The following is an 18,285-nucleotide window of genomic DNA, read 5'->3' on the forward strand; positions in this document are numbered from 1 at the left end:
AAGATGAGAGTTACTGATGTGCCTTCCTGTGCCTCAAGAGCAGGGCATTACCAGAGCTTGTGTCTGTGATCAGGCTGAGAAATGAGATTTACAGAAGGCTGGGAAGTCAGGAAAGGAGTGAAGAGGAAATGAATGAAACAAGGAAGAATGCACAAGTGGAGAAAATGAAATGATAATTAGGAACCTCAAAGGGACTTAAGCTTCAGATTTGTGATTTTTATTAATTTTTATCTCTCTGCAGAAGATCAGGGAGGTTTTCCTCAGTGGAGTCCTCTTAGGGTTTTCTGCTCTTGCAAATGACAGTGTTTCTTGATTTTGGTGGGGAGTTCTTTTTGGTTTTGTTTTTGTTGTGTTTATTCAGATATGTAATTTTAGCTCTTGATTTAAAACTTGGACATGAAACATTAAACAACTTCCATAAATATTGATAAAAGGAAATAAGTTATGTATATAAAATAGCTGTGTGTTTTTGAAGGATTTGAATTTTGTAGAAGAAATTGCTTTAAGATGAAATAACAGGATGAGTTTGAGAGAAACAATCTTTTAACTAATTGCTTGGCAGGTACCAGTATTAAAAAGTCTTTTCCTAATTTTTAGGTGTCTTGATACAATAGATTGTAGTATCAGATCTGTATTGAAGGCTGAAAACTGACCAGCTGATCTTACAGAGTGTTTTGAGTGCATGACTTTAGTCTCTGAAAATTGAAGTGAACACATATGCAGACCTTCCTGCTGTGATACAGGTTTTTCATCTTCTAGCATTTTTTAGTAATCCTGCTTCAGCTTTAAGTGCTTTAACTCAGTAGCTTGTTATTGTAATATGATTAGAACAGGTAACCAACACTAATGCAAATGCAGTAAATTAGAGGTATAATTTCTGGTTTTCATCACCTGCCACCAATCACCAGTTTGTGTTACCTTAAATGAATGGGTTTGATACCAGAAAAATGTTTTGATGGAACAGCTGTTTTTAAATGTTCCCATTTCCAGAGAAGGAAGGTCCAGAGAAAAAGAAAATCAAGAAGGATGCTGGAAATAAGAAATCAGCACCAGTTAGCATTCTTTTTGGTTATCCTCTGTCAGAGCGCAAACAGATGGCACTTCTCATGCAGATGACAGCACGAGACAACAGTCCAGGTGATCTTTCCTTCCTCCTGCCTGTTTAATTCTGCCCCAGTCAGAATATTCTGAACCCTGAGGTTTTTCAACAATCCTTGATTTTCTTTTCACACTTCTTAAATTATTAATAATTCTGTTAGAACTCTTTATTTTGCATGGAAAAGTAATTTGGTGAAAAGCTTTTGATCTTCTGTACTTATGTGCAAAGCTTTGCATTATGATAGCTGTAAAAATTTAATATTTCTTTTGTTCCTTTGGTTATTTTTGGCTCTTAGACTCTTTTCCATGTGGATTATGTAAAAATAAAATGTTTCCTTTTTTTCGTGCTTTTTTATGAAGATTAACTACTAATTTTCTCAGTTTGGAGCAGGATTTTTTGATTCATGAGGAAATGGAATCATTTCCTTAGGATTTAATGGGAGAGGGGAGGCATCTTGTTTTTAATTCATAACTTCAAACTGTCCTTGGTGCAGCTGTATTTAAAAAATCTTTAGGTATGTGTATGTTGTACAGGTGTAAAGATTTTACAGAATTACTACTTAAAAGTGACTGGCTGGAGTTCCTTAAGGGACTCCCCAGTCCACCTGAAACCATTTGTGTTGTCACAGCTGAGGAATTGTGTGGAGTACAATACCCAGGCAGTAATTCTGTAAACTGGCATCCCCCTACATAAAAATACAGTGGAATCGTGCTGGAGGAGGGGGAAGCAGAGTAGATGCCAATCTGCACGATCAAGCCTTATCTTGATTCAGCAGAATTTATACTAGAGTGTGTCAACCTTGTAGTTTGGTTAGACTTGATTCTTGAAAGCTGCTTTACAAATAGTGAGGTTGTGTAAAATTCCCTTTTTCGCGTTGAAAACAGGCATTGTGTTGATACATGGGAAATGTCAAATATGTCCTTTATTTAAATATAATTATTCACTCTTCACCTCATTTTAATTAACCTAAAGTGACCATTTGAAAACTTATCTTGTAGATTCCACCTTAAATCATTCCTTACAAACAACGCCAACACAAAAGAAAACTCCAACCTCTTCTTCAAGACAAAAAGACAAGGTTAACAAGAGAAATGAACGAGGGGAAACTCCTCTACATATGGCAGCAATTCGAGGGGACGTTAAACAGGTCAAAGAACTAATCAGATTAGGTGCAAATGTGAATGTAAAAGATTTTGCAGGTAAGTGAAATTAATACATGTCCTCTTGATTGCATGGATGAAATTAATGCTGAAGTTAACAGAGGTTTCCTTTCAGTTCATGTTATGTGCATATGAAAAAAATATAACTTAGTAGAAATTCTCAAATCATGTTTTTTATTTCCAATGGCAGTGATAGTCCTTGGACTCTGCAGTACATAGTGAATTATTAGAACAGTGTATTAGTAGCCAGATGTTTCAGTTGTGCCCAGGGCCTTTGCATCCTGGGTATTTACAGAAATGTGTGTACACACTTGCTGAACTTCTTAGAATTATACTGGGCAGAGTCAGGTAGTGGGATTGCAGGCTGTGTGAGAAGATGCAAAGTTTACTAGTGATGAAAGTGTGATATACATTGTCTTCTCACTGGGACAGCCAATGTGCACCAAAGCAGGCGAGAGTTTTCACTTGTCATCTAGTCCTGCTAGATTAAGGGTGAGTTGTGATGTGGCAGTAGTTGCTCTGATTTTGGCACTGATTCATGAAGTTAAGTTTCAATATACACAATATTTTTAGGTTTGTAGGTCAAAATGGTTATAGTGAGAATTATGTTCGCAATGGGAATGGTTCAGGTGAGCTGAGGTGGCAGATCCCTGTGGGAGAAACTGAGAACTATATGGCACAATTAGTTGTCAGTTCAAACTTGGCATAAAGAGAAGATATTAACGAGATGAACCAAAGTCTTGATTTTAGGTAAGAAACAGATCGGTAATTTCTGATTTCGTTTACAAAGGGTAGTTGGATTTGTGTTTGATGATGAGGCTGCCCAGGGCTGGCATGTAGAGGAGGAAAGGAAGCTGAAGTAGAACACTGCAAGACCTTCAAGAAGTTGAGAGGAGAGAGAAGAACTTGTTGACAAGAACAATTTTAGAAAAAGAGGAGGTGGTTATGGGGAAGACAGGCCCAGAGAAATCATAGGGAGAACAGAAATGTTTGAAGAGATATTGGGGTGGGTTAACCTTGGCTGGCTGCCAGACACCCGCCCAGCTGCTGTTTTTCTCTCCTCAGCAGGGCAGGCGGAGAAAATAAGGTGGGAAAAAATCCCTTGCGGGTCAAGTTAAAGACCATTTAAATAAGCAAAGCAAAAGCTGTATGTGCAAGCTAAGGAAGAAGAGGAATTCATTCACTGCTTCCCATCAGCAGTCAAATGTTCAGTCACTTCCCTGGAATTAGGTATAATGGTTGCTTGAAGAAAAGAACACCATTACATACAAACATCCCTCCTTCCTTCTCCTGTCACTGAGCATTTATTGCTGACCGTGACCTTTGGGTCAGTTTGGATCAGCTGTCCTGGCTGTGTCCCCTCTCACCATGTTGGGCAGGAGGAGAAGAGGGAAAACAGTGACTCTTTACAAGCACTTTCCAGCAGTAGCCAAAACACTGGTGTGCAGTTAATAGCCCCAAATGCAACGGGCTGCCCTGAAACAAGTTAACTGTGTAGCTTCATCCCAGCCTGACCAGTACAGATATTTCATTTTAAAGGTAGGTGAAAGAAGTACAGTGGCTCAGAGCTGGTTGTATAAATCAGTTGGGAGCAAGTCATTGGAGACTTCACTCAAAACTCTGGAGGAGGTGTTTGGGATCCAGTGAGATACTTTTGCACTGGTAATCCAAAATGAGAAGCAGAGGTGACTGAGCTTCAAAATCCTGTGCAGAGGAAGAAGTCAAGAAGAGGGGGAGGATTGAAGCACTGAGTGGAGAAAAGTAGGAATTTAGGATGCAGTGAAGTTTAGAGAATTAAGAGTTTTTTAGTTAAGCATTGGCAGAACTAGAGGAGCAGAAAATGAATTAGTGATGGAGGAAGTAACCCTGAGCAAGGATGTCTGCCAGAATGATACTGCTGTGTGAGAACAAGAGTAAAGGAAACAGATGTTGAGAGCAAGCCAGGACTAGAGTTGGCAGGCTGGACATTGTGATAGAAGAAAAGGCAAAGCAGTAAAACATGGATAAAAATTAATTACAGAGAGAATTAATAAGGACAAAAAAGACAGGGATCAAGAGGGCCAAGAGCAGAAGAGGGTCATCATGTTGTGTGAGTGCTAAAAGGGAAAATGACAAGAAAATGTCAAGAAGGAGGTGGTAGCCAGGCAGTGCTGGAAGTGAGTGGACCCAGGTGATGATTGGAGAGGAAATTTAGTGTGTGAAGATCAGTAAGAAGTTTTTGCTGTAGAATAACTTAGAAGGTTTTTCTTTTTTTTTTTTTAGCTTTTTTTAAATTTAAATGAGTGGCAGCTGGGAAGTTGAGTGAAAGATGAAGGTGAGAAATCACATTAGTGAGGGATTAGATCAGGTAGGGGATTTTTGTACCTCCTTCATGGATGTACAAGATCACTACTGATTAGACACAGAGTTGAGTGAATAACCTCTTCCAGACTTGCACTGGTTATGTGGGGAACAAAAGCTGAATGCCTTCCCAGAACTGGGCTTTGAAAAGGCATCAACAGCAGAAATTCAGGTCAGCTATAAAGTGGAAGTCATCAAGTTGGGGAGAAGAAATTGAGGTAAGGAATATGGCATGTGCAGGTTGACTGTCATCTTCAGCTGAGGCTCTGCTACAGAAAATGAGCACTGAACTCCAGATTATCAATGTGGAAATCAAAACTGCAAAATTACTGGTGTTCTAGGAAATACCAGGAGGAAGTTTTCTGCCATTGTTTATTTATACCTTACTGTCTTGCTGCTGAATGTTGTTGGTGATTCCTAGTGCAGTTCAGTAGCTCTGAAGGAGCACTGGTTGTGGTAATCTGCCATTCTTACTCTTTCTAGTAGTGTTGTTTTCAAACTGTTTCCATATAGAATATTGTTATTTATATTTATCTAACACTGTTCAAATGTTCACTAGTCAAGGAAATTCTAACATGTTTAGCCTAGGGAGTACGTGCCAGATTTTGTCTTTTACTCTTTGATTCATGATTTCAATGTTCAGTTTAATCACAGCAACATTTGGAATTTGGCATGAGGTTTAAAGTTGATAAAGCATGTGTTGTTCATATTCACATTGTAAGTTTATTTTGAAATGTTTATAGGCAATAGAGATGTATAGCTCAGGAGAAGAAACCCAAACTTAAATCTTGGACCTCTCAATCTTAGAGTTACCACTCTCTCCACAGGCTGGACACCACTGCATGAAGCTTGTAATGGTGGTTACTATGATGTTGCCAAGGTCCTGATAGCAGCTGGAGCTGATGTGAACACACAGGGCTTGGATGATGATACACCACTTCATGATTCTGCCAGTAGTGGGCATAGAAATGTGAGTTCTATGTAAGGTACCTGGTTTGAAATGCTTGGTCTTTAGAGCGAATTCTGACTGTCCTCATTGCAGTCACACCTTGAGTACTGTGTTCAGTTCTGGGCCTCTCAGTTCAGAAAGGATATTGAGGTGCTGGAGCGAGTCCAGAGAAGAGCAACAAGGCTGGGGAAGGGACTGGAGCACAAGCCCTATAGGGAGAGGCTGAGGGAGCTGGGGTTGTTTAGCCTGGAGAAGAGGAGGCTCAGAGGTGACCTCATCACTGTGTAGAACTACCTGAAGGGAAGTTCTAGCCAGGTGGGGGCTGGTGTCTTCTCCCAGGCACTCAGCAATAGGACAAGGGGGCACGGGCTCAAGCTCTGCCAGGGGAAATTTCAGTTGGATATCAGAAAAAAATTCTTTACTGAGAGAGTAATCAGGCATTGGAATGGGCTGCCCAGAGAGGTGGTGGATTCACCATCCCTAGAGATTTTTAAACGCAGATTGGATGTGGCACTGAGTGCCATGATCTAGTAAATGGACTGGAGTTGGACCAAGGGTTGGACTTGATGATCTCGGAGGTCTTTTCCAACCCAATCGATTCCATGATTCTATGATATGGTTTTATAATTCTGCTTGGGGTGTTTTTGGGAGCATCTCAAAGTTGTTCGAATTGTCTTTGTTTTGTCTTGCTTTTCATCTGACTTCTGTTGCCAGATATTTTCTACCAGTATCTGTTTTCTTAAATAATTTAAGGTTTCACCTTTACTTTCTTAGTAAAGAAGCATTTTAATTACTTTCTTTGGGACACTTGTGCTGTATAGAATTCTCAAAAGAAAAATGTCTCCAAAGACTATAGTGGGCATTTGTATGTATTATATATATACCTTTAAATATCAATAAATACATACATCCTGTTTTTTTATATGTTGCTTCTGGCATGGAAATAGGGAATATATATATATATAGTGTCTTAGTAATTTTTTTTTAATTTACCAATAAGCACGTTAAATAAATGGAGCACTGTAGGTACTTTACATTCATTTCTAAATTTGTTCTTGATTTCTGCAAATAAGATGCAGAAATTACTCCACTTCCCTTTTTATCTGTTCCATTTCATTACCGTGTGTACAATCTCTTGTATAAAGCAAAAATCAGAAAGCATCCTCCAAACAAGGTGTTCAGTTTCAAAGGTTTTTTCTGGAGACGCTAGAGAAATGAATAATGATAATCTGATTGCAATTTTTTTTTATTAACTGTTTAGTAACTGCTTCTTATAGCTATCTAAACAAATGTGTGTCTTCAGATCAAACTTGCATGAAATTGTAGTAAAGTTTCGGAGTACAGGACTCTTGCTTCTTGATCTCAATATAGGTGTCTGTGACCATCTCACTGACATTTTCTATTAGAATAATTCTGAAGTTTCTTGTCAAGACACCACTGTCTGCTGAATTTCCACATTCTTCGCACACAGGACAAAAGAAATGCAGTTAATTTTGGGTACTGTGCTGACAGCGGAGTGGCCTTGGTGTATCATTGTAACACACAATGTCTTGGCTTTAATGGATGGAGAAATTGGTGATTTTGATGTATGGTATGCAGCTGGGTTGGGGATAGTTTGTTCCTCCAGTAACATACTCAGGTCTCTCTTCAGTCTTTTTGGAAATGCTTTGGAAACCAATACTACTGCTACCTGTAAAACTTCTCCTGTTCCTTAGAGTTAAGTGCTATAAAATTTGGAGCGAGAAGGTGAATCAAGTGTGCAGGAGTAGAAAGCTTGGTAGGTGAGGAACCAGATGAATTGTGTGCAGACATGCCAGAACAGCAAGAACAAAAGGCCACTGTTGTTTTCCTTTATACTGGTGCTGTATTTCTGTGTAACAGAGATCTTCCCCTTTAGTTCTTTTAACGACTAGACCTTGTATACCTGGACCTTGCTATCTAGTTCCTGAAGTCTTGCTTTCCAGTCTCAGTTTCAGAGGCAGGAGTTAGGATTGTGTATCATGTTATCCACATTTTGTGTGCAACAGAAGATTTTTATGCTGGTCAAGTAACATGGAAAACCTAAAAGTTAATTATTTCATGCTGCAGATTGTGAAACTGTTGCTTCGACATGGTGGAAATCCATTTCAAGCCAATAAGCACGGGGAGAGACCTGTTGATGTGGCTGAAACTGAAGAGCTGGAAATGCTGTTGAAGAGGGAGGTGCCCATCTCTGATGATGAGGAGAGTTGCTCAGGTAAAAGTAGCTATTTAATTGCATATTCAAATGTTTCATTTCAGCTGAAGTTGGGTGGTTTTAATCTTTTCTGTAGTGTTAGCTATTAAGAATTGCTGTAGGTGGCTATTGCTAAGCTTGTTTTTCGGTCTTATTTTAAATTTAGTTTTAAATTTTTTAAGAGAATTTTGTGAAATGTTTATTCTGACTTGTTTTTACTTTTCTCTCTGGCTTTAATGAACTCTTCCCACTTTCCAAATCAACTCTGTATCAGAATGGTGGTTTTACCAGAGGAAGATAGAGGAAAAAAAAAACGTATTTGTTATGATACAAAGTGTTTTCTGAGAGGTCTTCTTGGGGAAAAATGTCCCCAAAGTCACTTATTTCTCACCTTCAGTAGATGAATCAGTTATAACTTACTTGCATAACTTAGTTACGCTTAGTGAAGAAAAGTCTCTGCTAGTGGACAAACCACTGCTTTTTGAAGGCAATCAGACAGGTGACCTGCTTATGTGGAGGCAGTAAGTCTTGGCTCCTGCTGTTTTCTGCAGATTAAGGAGTATGTAACGCCTCTTGTGGCACAAAAAGAACTGTTGTCTCCTCAGAAGCAAAAGATTCTTGACCATGAGTAACTTGCTTCAGTGCCAGGCAAGAACTTTCCATTTTGCTTTCACAGAATCTTCAGAATTTCGCATTCTTCTGGCTAAAAGAAATGAGGTGGATTGAAAACTGACTGAGTGTCCAAAGATGGGTGATTAGTGGCAAAAGGTTCAGTTGGAGGCCAATAACTGGCCTTGACCCTCAGGGTTCAATACTGGCTCCAGTCCTGTTTAACATTTTCTTTAATATTTGGGGTAGAGTGTACCATCAGAAGTTTCCTGATGACACAGAACTAAGGAGTGACTGATGCACCAGAGGGTTGTGCTGCCATCCAGAGGAACCTCAGTGTGTTGGAAAAATGGGATGATGGGAATCTGATGTAGTTCAACAAGGGGAAATGTGAAGTCCTGTGCCTGGAGAGGAACAACCCCTGGGCACCAGTGCAGGCTGGGATCTGACCAGCTGGGAAAGCAGCTTTGCAGAAAAGGCCCTGGGGGATCCTGGTGGAGGCCAAGTTGATGATGAACTAGCGATGTGTCCTTGCCACAGAGAAGGCCAGTGGTATCCTGGGCTGCCTTAGGAGCAGGGTTGCCATTAGGAGGAGATTGAGAGGGGTGATCCTTCCCCTCTGCTCAGCACTGGTGAGGTCACAGCTGGAGTGCTGGGTCCAGTTCTGGGCTCCCCAGTACAAGAGAGACATTGGACATACTGAAGGGAGTCCAGTGAAGAGCCAGGAAGATGATGAAAAGACTGGAGCATCTCTCCTGTGAGGAAAGGTTGAGAGCAGAGACCTTTTAGCCTGGAGAATAGAAGGCTCAGGGATATCTTGTTGATATGTACAAATACCTGAGGGGAGGGTGCAAAGAGGATAGAGCTGGGCTCTTTTCAGTGGTGTCCAGTGACAGGACCAGAGGCAGTGGGCACAGCTTGAAGCACAGAAACATCAGGAAGCACTTTTTTACTGTGAGAGTGACCAAGAACTGGCACAGGTTGTCCAAGGAAGCTTGGAGATAGTCAAAAGCTTCCTGGACATGGTCCTGGGCAGCCATGTCTGGGTGGCCCTGCTTGAGAAATGGGGATTGAATGAGATGATCTCCACAGCTCCCTTCCAACCTCAACCATTCTGTTATCCATGAAAAGTACATGAGGAAGAGCATCATGTCATGTGATTGTGGAAGTTGGTTTCTCTTTCCTGGACAAATAAATAAATAAATAAACCCCAACTAAACAATCAAATGGAAAAAAACAAAACAAAACCAAAGCCCTAGGAATATTTTGTATTCAAAGTTTTATTATGCTTCAAGAAAAAAAAAAGTCATATTGCACTTTGTTTTAATGTAATGTTACCTCTCCTGGCATTAGAGGAATAACCTGAAATACAGTGCATGGTCCTTTGGTTTTAAGAGGCATTTGTGACATTTCTCCACAGAATCTATTTCAGCTTAGTGAAATCATTAATCTTAAGAAAAATACTTTTATGTGTTCATAACAGAAACTTGCTACTATTTAGCAATTAATTCCTCAACAGTCTGATTGTGCCGGGTATTGCTTAGTTTCTCAGGCTGGTTGCCAAGGGGAGTGGAATGTTCTTTGCAGTTTCTCAAGGAGTCAGGATTAGAGAATAGGTGATCCATCTCTGGTGCTTCCATTGCTGTACCTTTGGTCATTAATGAGTATGCTGTCTGATGTGTCTGGGGTGAGTATAGTTTGTTAAGAGCAAAGGAAAATAGAGACATGGAGAGAGAAGCAGCAACTGCCTTGTTGGATAAAGGTGAAGGACAAACTACAAGGAGTGGCTAGAGTTAAGGCAGGAAGATGAAGGCATGTAAATATGGGTGAGGGGGGGAATGCATAAAAAGCTGGTAGCACAGAGCTAGTAATATGTTCTGGGTGATAGTGTAGAAGGTAATAGGGACTTCTGGGATCTATTTTGTTGATACTGTGAGGTAGAAAGCAAAGTACCTGAGAAGCCTGTTGGCAAGGTAGAAGTGTTAACCCTTGTGTACTGGAAGTTATTTCACAGAGGGTCCCACTGAAAATGATGGGGGGATCTTACAGCAGAACTTATTTTCTCATTAAAATTTCTAACGTATAGAAACTGCTTCTTCACTTTCCTTACACTATAATTTCAAATTCTTCTGTCAGTTGTAATTCAGTATATCTAGTCTGCAGTACTGCAGATATCTAGTCTGCAGTACTGCATATTACAATATTCAGGTCTTTTTAAAAAGCAAACGGATAGATGCAGATGGAGAGGCTTGGCTTGGAACGTTACTTGGAGGGGACAATACAGGCAGAAATACTGTTGAGGGTTTTTGAGTTCTAGATTTTCATATGAGCAGGTTGTGATAACGCTCCATCTGTTTCCTAAAGCCTCATTTTAGGAACAGTTGAGAGTCTTATACTTTGGACTTTCAAGTCCAAGACATGCGTGTTCCAGTGCACTCACATAGCAGAGACCAGTTGCAGTGAGCTGTAGTATAGTCTGCTTTAGGCTGTCTGTATCAAGGGCATAAAGATCCATGAGGGTATCTTTTTATCTGAGCAAATCTTTTGTCTTGTAAGAATAAAAGCTCATCTGCTGTTGAAACATGACTAAATAGTTCATGTGGAGGAATGTAGTTTGGTTGTTACAGAGCACAAGGGCTGACGAATTCCTCGAGGAAGGACTCGTCATAGTAAGATATTATTGAGAAAGAGTCAGGCTATGCAGGAATTATGAACAACAAATGAGGTTTCCAAAATTTAAAGTGCACTGCTTTTATTAGATTTGGATATAAATGCTAATTAATATTTTTACATGCCTGAGTGAGAGCTGTAAAGTGAAGGGAACACTTTTCATTTCATGACCTTTTGTTTTCTCTTAAAAATCTTAATTCTAGTGCAAAGGCCTTAATGTGTGTTTAAAGTAGGCTTTTTTTCCCTTTCTTCATTTGTATGGAGGTGTGACTGCTGAACTAAACTATTATGTCCTGAAGTGTGAAGAGTGTCCCGTCAGTATTCAACTAATTCTTGGTTTTCTTACCTAGATTCTGAAGAAGCTCCATCTGTAAATCCTTCCAGTGTAGATGGGAATGTTGATTCAGAAGCAGAAAAGGACCCTGTAGCCAACAAAAGCAAACAAGTGGTCCCTAGTAAGGCACCACTGCCATCTGCTCTTGATGAGTATGAGTTCAAAGATGACGATGAAGATGAAATGAAAAAAATGATAGATGACAAACATATTCTTAGAAAAGATCTACGGAAAGAGGATGAGACTGAAGTTGAAAAGACCAGCCTGTTTGTGAAACAAGAAAAAGTTGTGTTTTCAAAGTCATTTAAAAGCAAAAAGCAGAAGCCATCGAGAGTTCTGTATTCAAGTTCTGAAAGTTCAGATGAAGAAATACTTCAGGACAAGAAGATAGTCTCTCCTTGCTCTGTTTCAGAAACATCAAATTCTGATGTCAGAGTGAAGAAAGAATATATGGTTACAAATGAACACAAGCAAAAAGGCAAGGTTAAAAGGAAAGTAAAAAATCAAAGCAAAAATAAAGAGAATCAAGAACTGAAGCAAGAAAAAGAAAATGCTAGAGTAACCAGTATAGCCCCTTCTGGGTTAGAGTCTTTAGATAAAGCTAGAGAGGAAGAAACCTTTAAGAAGTCTTTCACTTCAAAAGAAGATTCTTCCTTACATCTATTTCAAATCACTGCTGGAAAATCTCCGAAGCACCCCTGTGGATTAAGTGAAAAGCAGTCGACACCACTAAAGCAAGAAAACACCAAAACTTGCTTGTCACCAGGAGGTTCTGAAATAACGTTGCAGTCTGAGCTAGTTCGGTATGATCACAACACTGATTCTGATTATTTAGTGGAAAGCTCTAGTGGCAAATCCAGCAAGCACAAAGAAAAAAGCAAGCATCATCAAAAAGATTTTCACTTGGAATTTGGTGAAAAATCTAGTCCTAAAATTAAAGAGGAAGATAATAGCTCAACATTTGAGAACTCAGAGTATACTTTGAGAAAGATTGACAAAGAAGGTAAAACACTTAAAAAGCATAAATTAAAGCACAAAGAAAGAGAAAAGGAAAAGCACAAAAAGGAACAGGATGGGGAGAAGGAAAAACATAAACATAATGTTAAAGAAGTTCAAAGAAGTATTGAGTTTGACCGAGAATTTTGGAAAGAGAACTTTTTCAAAAGTGATGAAAATGAAGATAGATTGTTGAACACAGAACATGAATCTCTTTCTTCAGACAGAAAGTCAAAGCTAGAAAAAGCTGTGGCAAAAGAAGATAAGTTAGTTAAGGAGAGACAGTTCCAGAAAGAAAGAAATGCTAAAGAAGAGAGAGAGAAAAACAAAAAGGAAAATGAGAAGTTTCTCAAGGATGAAAAAATAAAAGACACAAAAGAAGAAAAAGAAATTATGCTTGCAGATAAAGAAATGGAATTGTTCTGTTCTGGAGTTAAAGATGAGGCAGGCAACATGCATTTAATAGAAAGAGAAACAAACAGTGAAAAGCAGGAAAAGAATTTAAAGGAAAATAAAGAAAAGTCTGAAAAGCGAACCTCAGCCAAAGAAAAAGATGTTGAAAAGATAGAAAGAAAACATGGAGAAAAGGACAAAAAGCTAAAGCATGAATACACGATGGAGAAAGAAAAAGCAGAAGTAAATGAAAATACAGAGAAAGTAAAGGAGAAGCCCAGTTTTCAGCAAGCAGAAAGATGCTATAAGGAAAATGATAAAGTAAAAAGCATGGGTACTCTTAAAAAACTTGATGACAAAGAAAGAAATAAAGAAAAAACTGATAGGAAGCATGACAAAGAAAAGGCTGATAAAGACAGACATTGGGCAGAAAGCAAAGAAAAACACTATACTGACAGAAAAGTCAAACAGTCTGAAAAAGAATCTGAGTATACTAAATTAGAAAAAAGTAGAACTAAAGAAAAGGAATTTGAAAAGAAAGACAAATCCAAAGACAAGGAGATTTCATCATTAGCAAACTCAAAGCACATACAAGAGGAAAGGAGATGCAGTATTACAGAAAGCAATAAAATAGTGCATGACAAACTGTCATCTTTGAAAGAGAAACCAAAAGATGATTTGTTGAAAACTCCAGATGGTAGAGAGAAAGATAAAAAAGATAAAGACATAGACCGATACAAAGAGAGAGACAAGCATAAACTGCATCAAAGTAGTTTACTTAAACTAAAACTTGAACATGAGAAACTTAAGCCTAAACCAGCTCCTGCAGTGAAGGACACTCGACCTAAAGAAAAAAGATTAGTCAATGATGATTTAATGCAAACTAGTTTTGAAAGAATGCTCAGCCTTAAAGATCTGGAAATAGAGCAGTGGCACAGGAAACATAAAGAAAAAATAAAACAGAAAGAGAAGGAACGTTTAAGAAACCGTACTTGTTTAGAACTTAACAAAATGAAGGAAAAACCAAAACACTCGTTACCTGAAGTAAAAAGCAAAGAACTGATTCGTTCAAAAAGTTCAGAGTTGCCAGATGTTTGTATGAAGGAAAAACAGCAGAAAGATGCTACAAGTAGTAGATCACAGTCAGTGGATACCAGAAGTGTCAGTGTTATAAAGCCTTCATTGGCTTTAGAGAATTTAAACAGATCCCCCAAATCAGAAAATGAAAAGATGGGTCTGAGCTCCAGGTCACTGTCCATGGTGTCTGTTGCAAGCTCTGAAGATTCTTGCCATACATCAGTAACTACTCCAAGGCCTGTAATTGAATATGATTCAGACTTTACGCTAGAAGGTTCTGATTCCCAAATGTCTTTTTCACAATCACCCTTTTTGGCAAGTGCCAAATCACCAGCCCTTCTCGAGAAAGAGACCGATGGTCTTACTGAGTTGCCAGATCGCATTAAGGCACCGTTTGCAAACAGGCTTCCACAAATGTATATTAGATCAGCATCTGTTGAAGATGTTAAATTGGTTTTAAATGATTGTAGACCTGTTACAGAGATTCGAAGGTGCAGCATGCCTGCTGCTGTTTCTGAACACAGCAAGCAGCCTCGAATGTCAGAGGAAAGTAACCAGAACGCTCTGCCATCAGTTCAGACTTGTGCTAGCACTTCTCCTAAACCAGAACTACTGTGTGGCATGCTTGAAAGAGATTTTCAAAGTAGTATGACTGTTCTGCAGTCAAACTTCACGTCATCTCCAAATGGAGCTGTTAGCAACAAGCAGGCAGTGACAGGGATGAGTACCATTAAAAGTACTGCTCAGATGAGCCCTCCAGAAGACCCTAACCTGCCTTTGGAACCATGCGGTCAAAGTGGTGTGACTCAGCAAACCAAACTGTGGGATGTGCCTTTTGACAGACTTAATTCATTAACCAATGAGTTTAACAGCTCAGGTTGTGGTGTATCAGAGCAAGATACTACCAGTGTTACAGCAATTCATAATTCTGAAAGCAGGACATTAAAAGAGCAACAAGTATCTGAATTTTTGCCTCAGCATGCTGAAATTAAGGGAAGTTCTAGTTCTCAAGAACCTGCATCATTTTTGCCTTCACAGTCACCTTATTCTTTACCTATCCAGCCACTGTCAGTTGTGTCTAAACACATTTTACCAGGCATTAGCTGTCAAGATCCATCATTTGTACAACAACAAAATCCAGTTCAAACTACAACTTTTACTTTGAATACAGATGCTACTCCTACCAGAGAGCTGGATAATGCTTTCTTCCCTTCAAACGTTGAGAAGACTGACACACCTATTGCTCTGTATTCTGAGAGCTCTGCAAAGGATGTTTCACAGAGCTATGAAAGTGTGAATGATTTACCAGTGATACCATTAGAGAAAGATACTCCTGAAGGTGATAGCAGTTCACAATTAAATATGAATTCATATGCATTCAGTAAAGTTGTCTGTAAGAACACGCTGAGTGAAGTGGATGGTAACACAGCAGATACTTCAGATACCAGAAATGAAAAAGACGAACAAGAAAAGTTTGTCTCGGCGCATGTTGATAGTAAAGCCAATGCTGAGCTCTGTGAACTAAGTTCAAGAATGTCAAAGGGAATTATGAATGAATCACCTGATAAAAACCCCTGCACTGCAGACAGTGCATTGGCAGAAGATCCATCACAGTACTCCTCTGTATCTAATTTGGAAAATAGTTCACAACACATTACACGGGAAGAGGTGCATAATTATGGCCAAATAGTTAAAGTAGACGAAGAAATGGCTGAGGATCAGAAGGTGGAACAGCAAGAAGTACCTCAAAGAATCACAAGGAACAGAGCAAATTTGCTTGCTAACCAAGGCAAGCAGAACCCTCTTGGCTGCACACAAACATCAGAAAAAGAGTCTGAATCATCAGCATCTATGAAAGCCCGGATTAGATTAACTGAAGATGATGATGCTCAGGTACATCATCCACGTAAAAGAAAAGTGTCACGTGTGCCTCAGCCTGTGCAAGCAAACCCTTCTTTACTGCAGGCCAAGGAGAAAACCCAGCAGTCACTGGCAGCTATTGTTGATTCTTTGAAACTTGAAGAGATTCAGCCATACAGTTCTGACAGAGCAAACCCCTATTTTGAATACTTGCACATAAGGAAGAAAATAGAAGAGAAGCGTAAATTACTGTGCAGTGTCATTCCTCAGGCGCCTCAATATTACGATGAATACGTGACCTTCAATGGCTCATACCTATTGGATGGCAATCCCTTAAGCAAGATATGCATCCCAACTGTAAGTAACACGGTCTTTAAATACACAGTACAGTGAAAGGCATATTTTGGTTTTATTTTTGTAACTTCCATATTCTTTCTAACTTGCTTCTGAATATTCTGATGAACGTAGTAAGTTGACATTTGTCAAATTAATATTGACTAATAAGGTCATGCTTAAAAGCCCTATTCAGTGGAAATACAAACAGTGGGTTTCACAGTCATTACAAGACAAACCATGTGTGACTCCTGGACAAAACCAAATACTATATTTCAAAGTGTGTACTATTGTAAAGCCTATGCTTTCAAAAGTGAAGTCAAATAATAAGAGCTTCTCTGAATTACTTCTGCCAGTAATTTGGTTAAAACTAGTTATTCAAAGTACCTGCTAATTAGTTATGTCAGAAGCAGCACGTGTAATCTGCTATGTCCTGGCTGTTGTAATTTATCAATTTAAAGTGTTCAGAATTTTATTTAATAATGTGATGTTCTTTTCCTTTTCACTGGAGAACATCCATCGCTCATGGACACTTGTTTAGTTCCAAGCTGTCCATTTCTGAACGGACTAGTTATTAAGTCAGCTCATTTAAGATAACTTGACCTTATTTGAGATTAAATATGCTTTAGCTTTTTCCAGTGGAGTTGAAGATTTTTTGGATTATGCAATGAAGAGAAATTTAATGCATAAATTAAAAGATACATTTTGCTTCATTTCGGAGGTAGTCGTGATTCTCTTTATAAGCTGTTTGTTCTCATTTTCCCCCTGTGTCCCCTGTGCCTGCCCAAGAGAGTTATGTATGCATCCTCTTAAGTAAGTTCTCTCTTACTTGCTGGTGACTACAATTCTTTGAAATTAGTAAGTCAGTTATAGTCTGAGGAAAGAGATGGATAAGATGACCCTTTTACTTGGTTTGAAAGTGAACCAGGGTGTATGGTAAGCTTTGCCACAATGTACCAGGCAGTCAGCCTCCTCAGGGCTACAATTCTTTCTCAGGAGCAGTTGCAGCTTCTATGAGGTCTTTGTCACTGGATGCAGAGATTTAATTTTTTTTTTATAGCAGCTGCTAGTCAAGTACATACTGTTTCCAAGCTACAGCTTACTGCTTTGGCATCACACTTCAGTGTTTAATTTGGGATAAGCAGAAAGTAGAGAAGCATGGCATATATTTTTCCCTGGCCCATTTTCCACCTGAGCAACAGAATTCATTTCCCTGTCATAAATGGCAGTGTGTGTAGACACTGTAAGGAAGGGAGAGGGACTGACTTTATACTAAAGCACTGCCTTATACTTCCTTCCTATCTCTCTTGCTGTGTATATTAGGGACTCTGCAGTTCATGAAAATAAATGTAGGGAGTGGAGTGCAAATTGCTGGGCAACAGGTTCAGAAAATAAAGATGGATGTGTGCTCCCCATTCTCAGTGGTTTCCAGTTACTTGTTGAAAGGAAAACCCTCTTTAAAAAAGTTGATAAAAATGTAAATATGTAATCGAAGAATTACTGTTACTGATTTTTCTCTGATTTAAATTTCTGGGTTGCTTCCCTGTGTGTTCATGTTCTGGTGATAGTGATGTTTTAAAGCATTACTTGTTTTGTATGTGCTTTGATGGTCCTGTTAATCTTCTACAGTTGTAGGGAGAACAGGTGGAGCTCTTTATTCCAAGCTATTAGATGCAAAAAGGAAGAAATCAAAATACTTAAAAGTCAAAATAAATTATTAGGAAAATTATGTTTATTTTCATTAGTATTAAAGTGTAAGAAGACAGCAAGAGTTTTAATCTAAAGAAGATACTCTAAGCCTTTTAGTTTTGTTTGTCTGAAAAATCATCTACAATGCAACTAAATGCTTTGTTTAATTATTGTCACTTGTGGAATTGTACCATTTTGATAAAATGTCTCATGTTTCATTCCAGAAAAAAGATACTGTTTACAAAATTATTAGTAGTTCAGATTTAACTTCTCTGCAAAACTTGCCTGGGTACACAATTTAATAATTTTATTTTGTCATCACTGAAAATCACAATCATAACAGTTCCTATTAGAAATACCATAAAAAGGAGTATTTCTAACCAGACAACATTTCATGCTCAGAAATGGGTGGGGGTTTTATTGTACACATGGTCCAACAGTGTGAAAATAAGGGCTATGCCTACTCTCTCTACAGTGGTGAAATATTATTAACAGATATGAGGTGTTATGCCTCTAATGCAGAATTTAATAAGCAACTGTTTGAGTCTGTTTTACAGTTTT

At 38.7% G+C, this 18,285-nt stretch overlaps 1 protein-coding gene across 1 annotated transcript in view; it reads left to right on the forward strand.

Annotated features, from left to right (window-relative positions):
- Positions 1 to 18,285, forward strand: part of ANKRD12 (ankyrin repeat domain 12) — a 66,351-nt gene that overhangs the window by 37,751 nt on the left and 10,315 nt on the right. The window contains exons 4-8 of the mRNA XM_071554816.1: positions 991 to 1,137; positions 2,098 to 2,298; positions 5,427 to 5,569; positions 7,637 to 7,784; positions 11,393 to 16,059. Coding sequence (XP_071410917.1) covers positions 991 to 1,137; positions 2,098 to 2,298; positions 5,427 to 5,569; positions 7,637 to 7,784; positions 11,393 to 16,059 — 5,306 coding nt within the window. The remainder of the gene's footprint in view (positions 1 to 990; positions 1,138 to 2,097; positions 2,299 to 5,426; positions 5,570 to 7,636; positions 7,785 to 11,392; positions 16,060 to 18,285) is intronic.

This window comes from Pithys albifrons, chromosome 4 (assembly GCF_047495875.1).
Source record: "Pithys albifrons albifrons isolate INPA30051 chromosome 4, PitAlb_v1, whole genome shotgun sequence".
NCBI classification, from domain to species: Eukaryota; Metazoa; Chordata; class Aves; order Passeriformes; family Thamnophilidae; genus Pithys; species Pithys albifrons.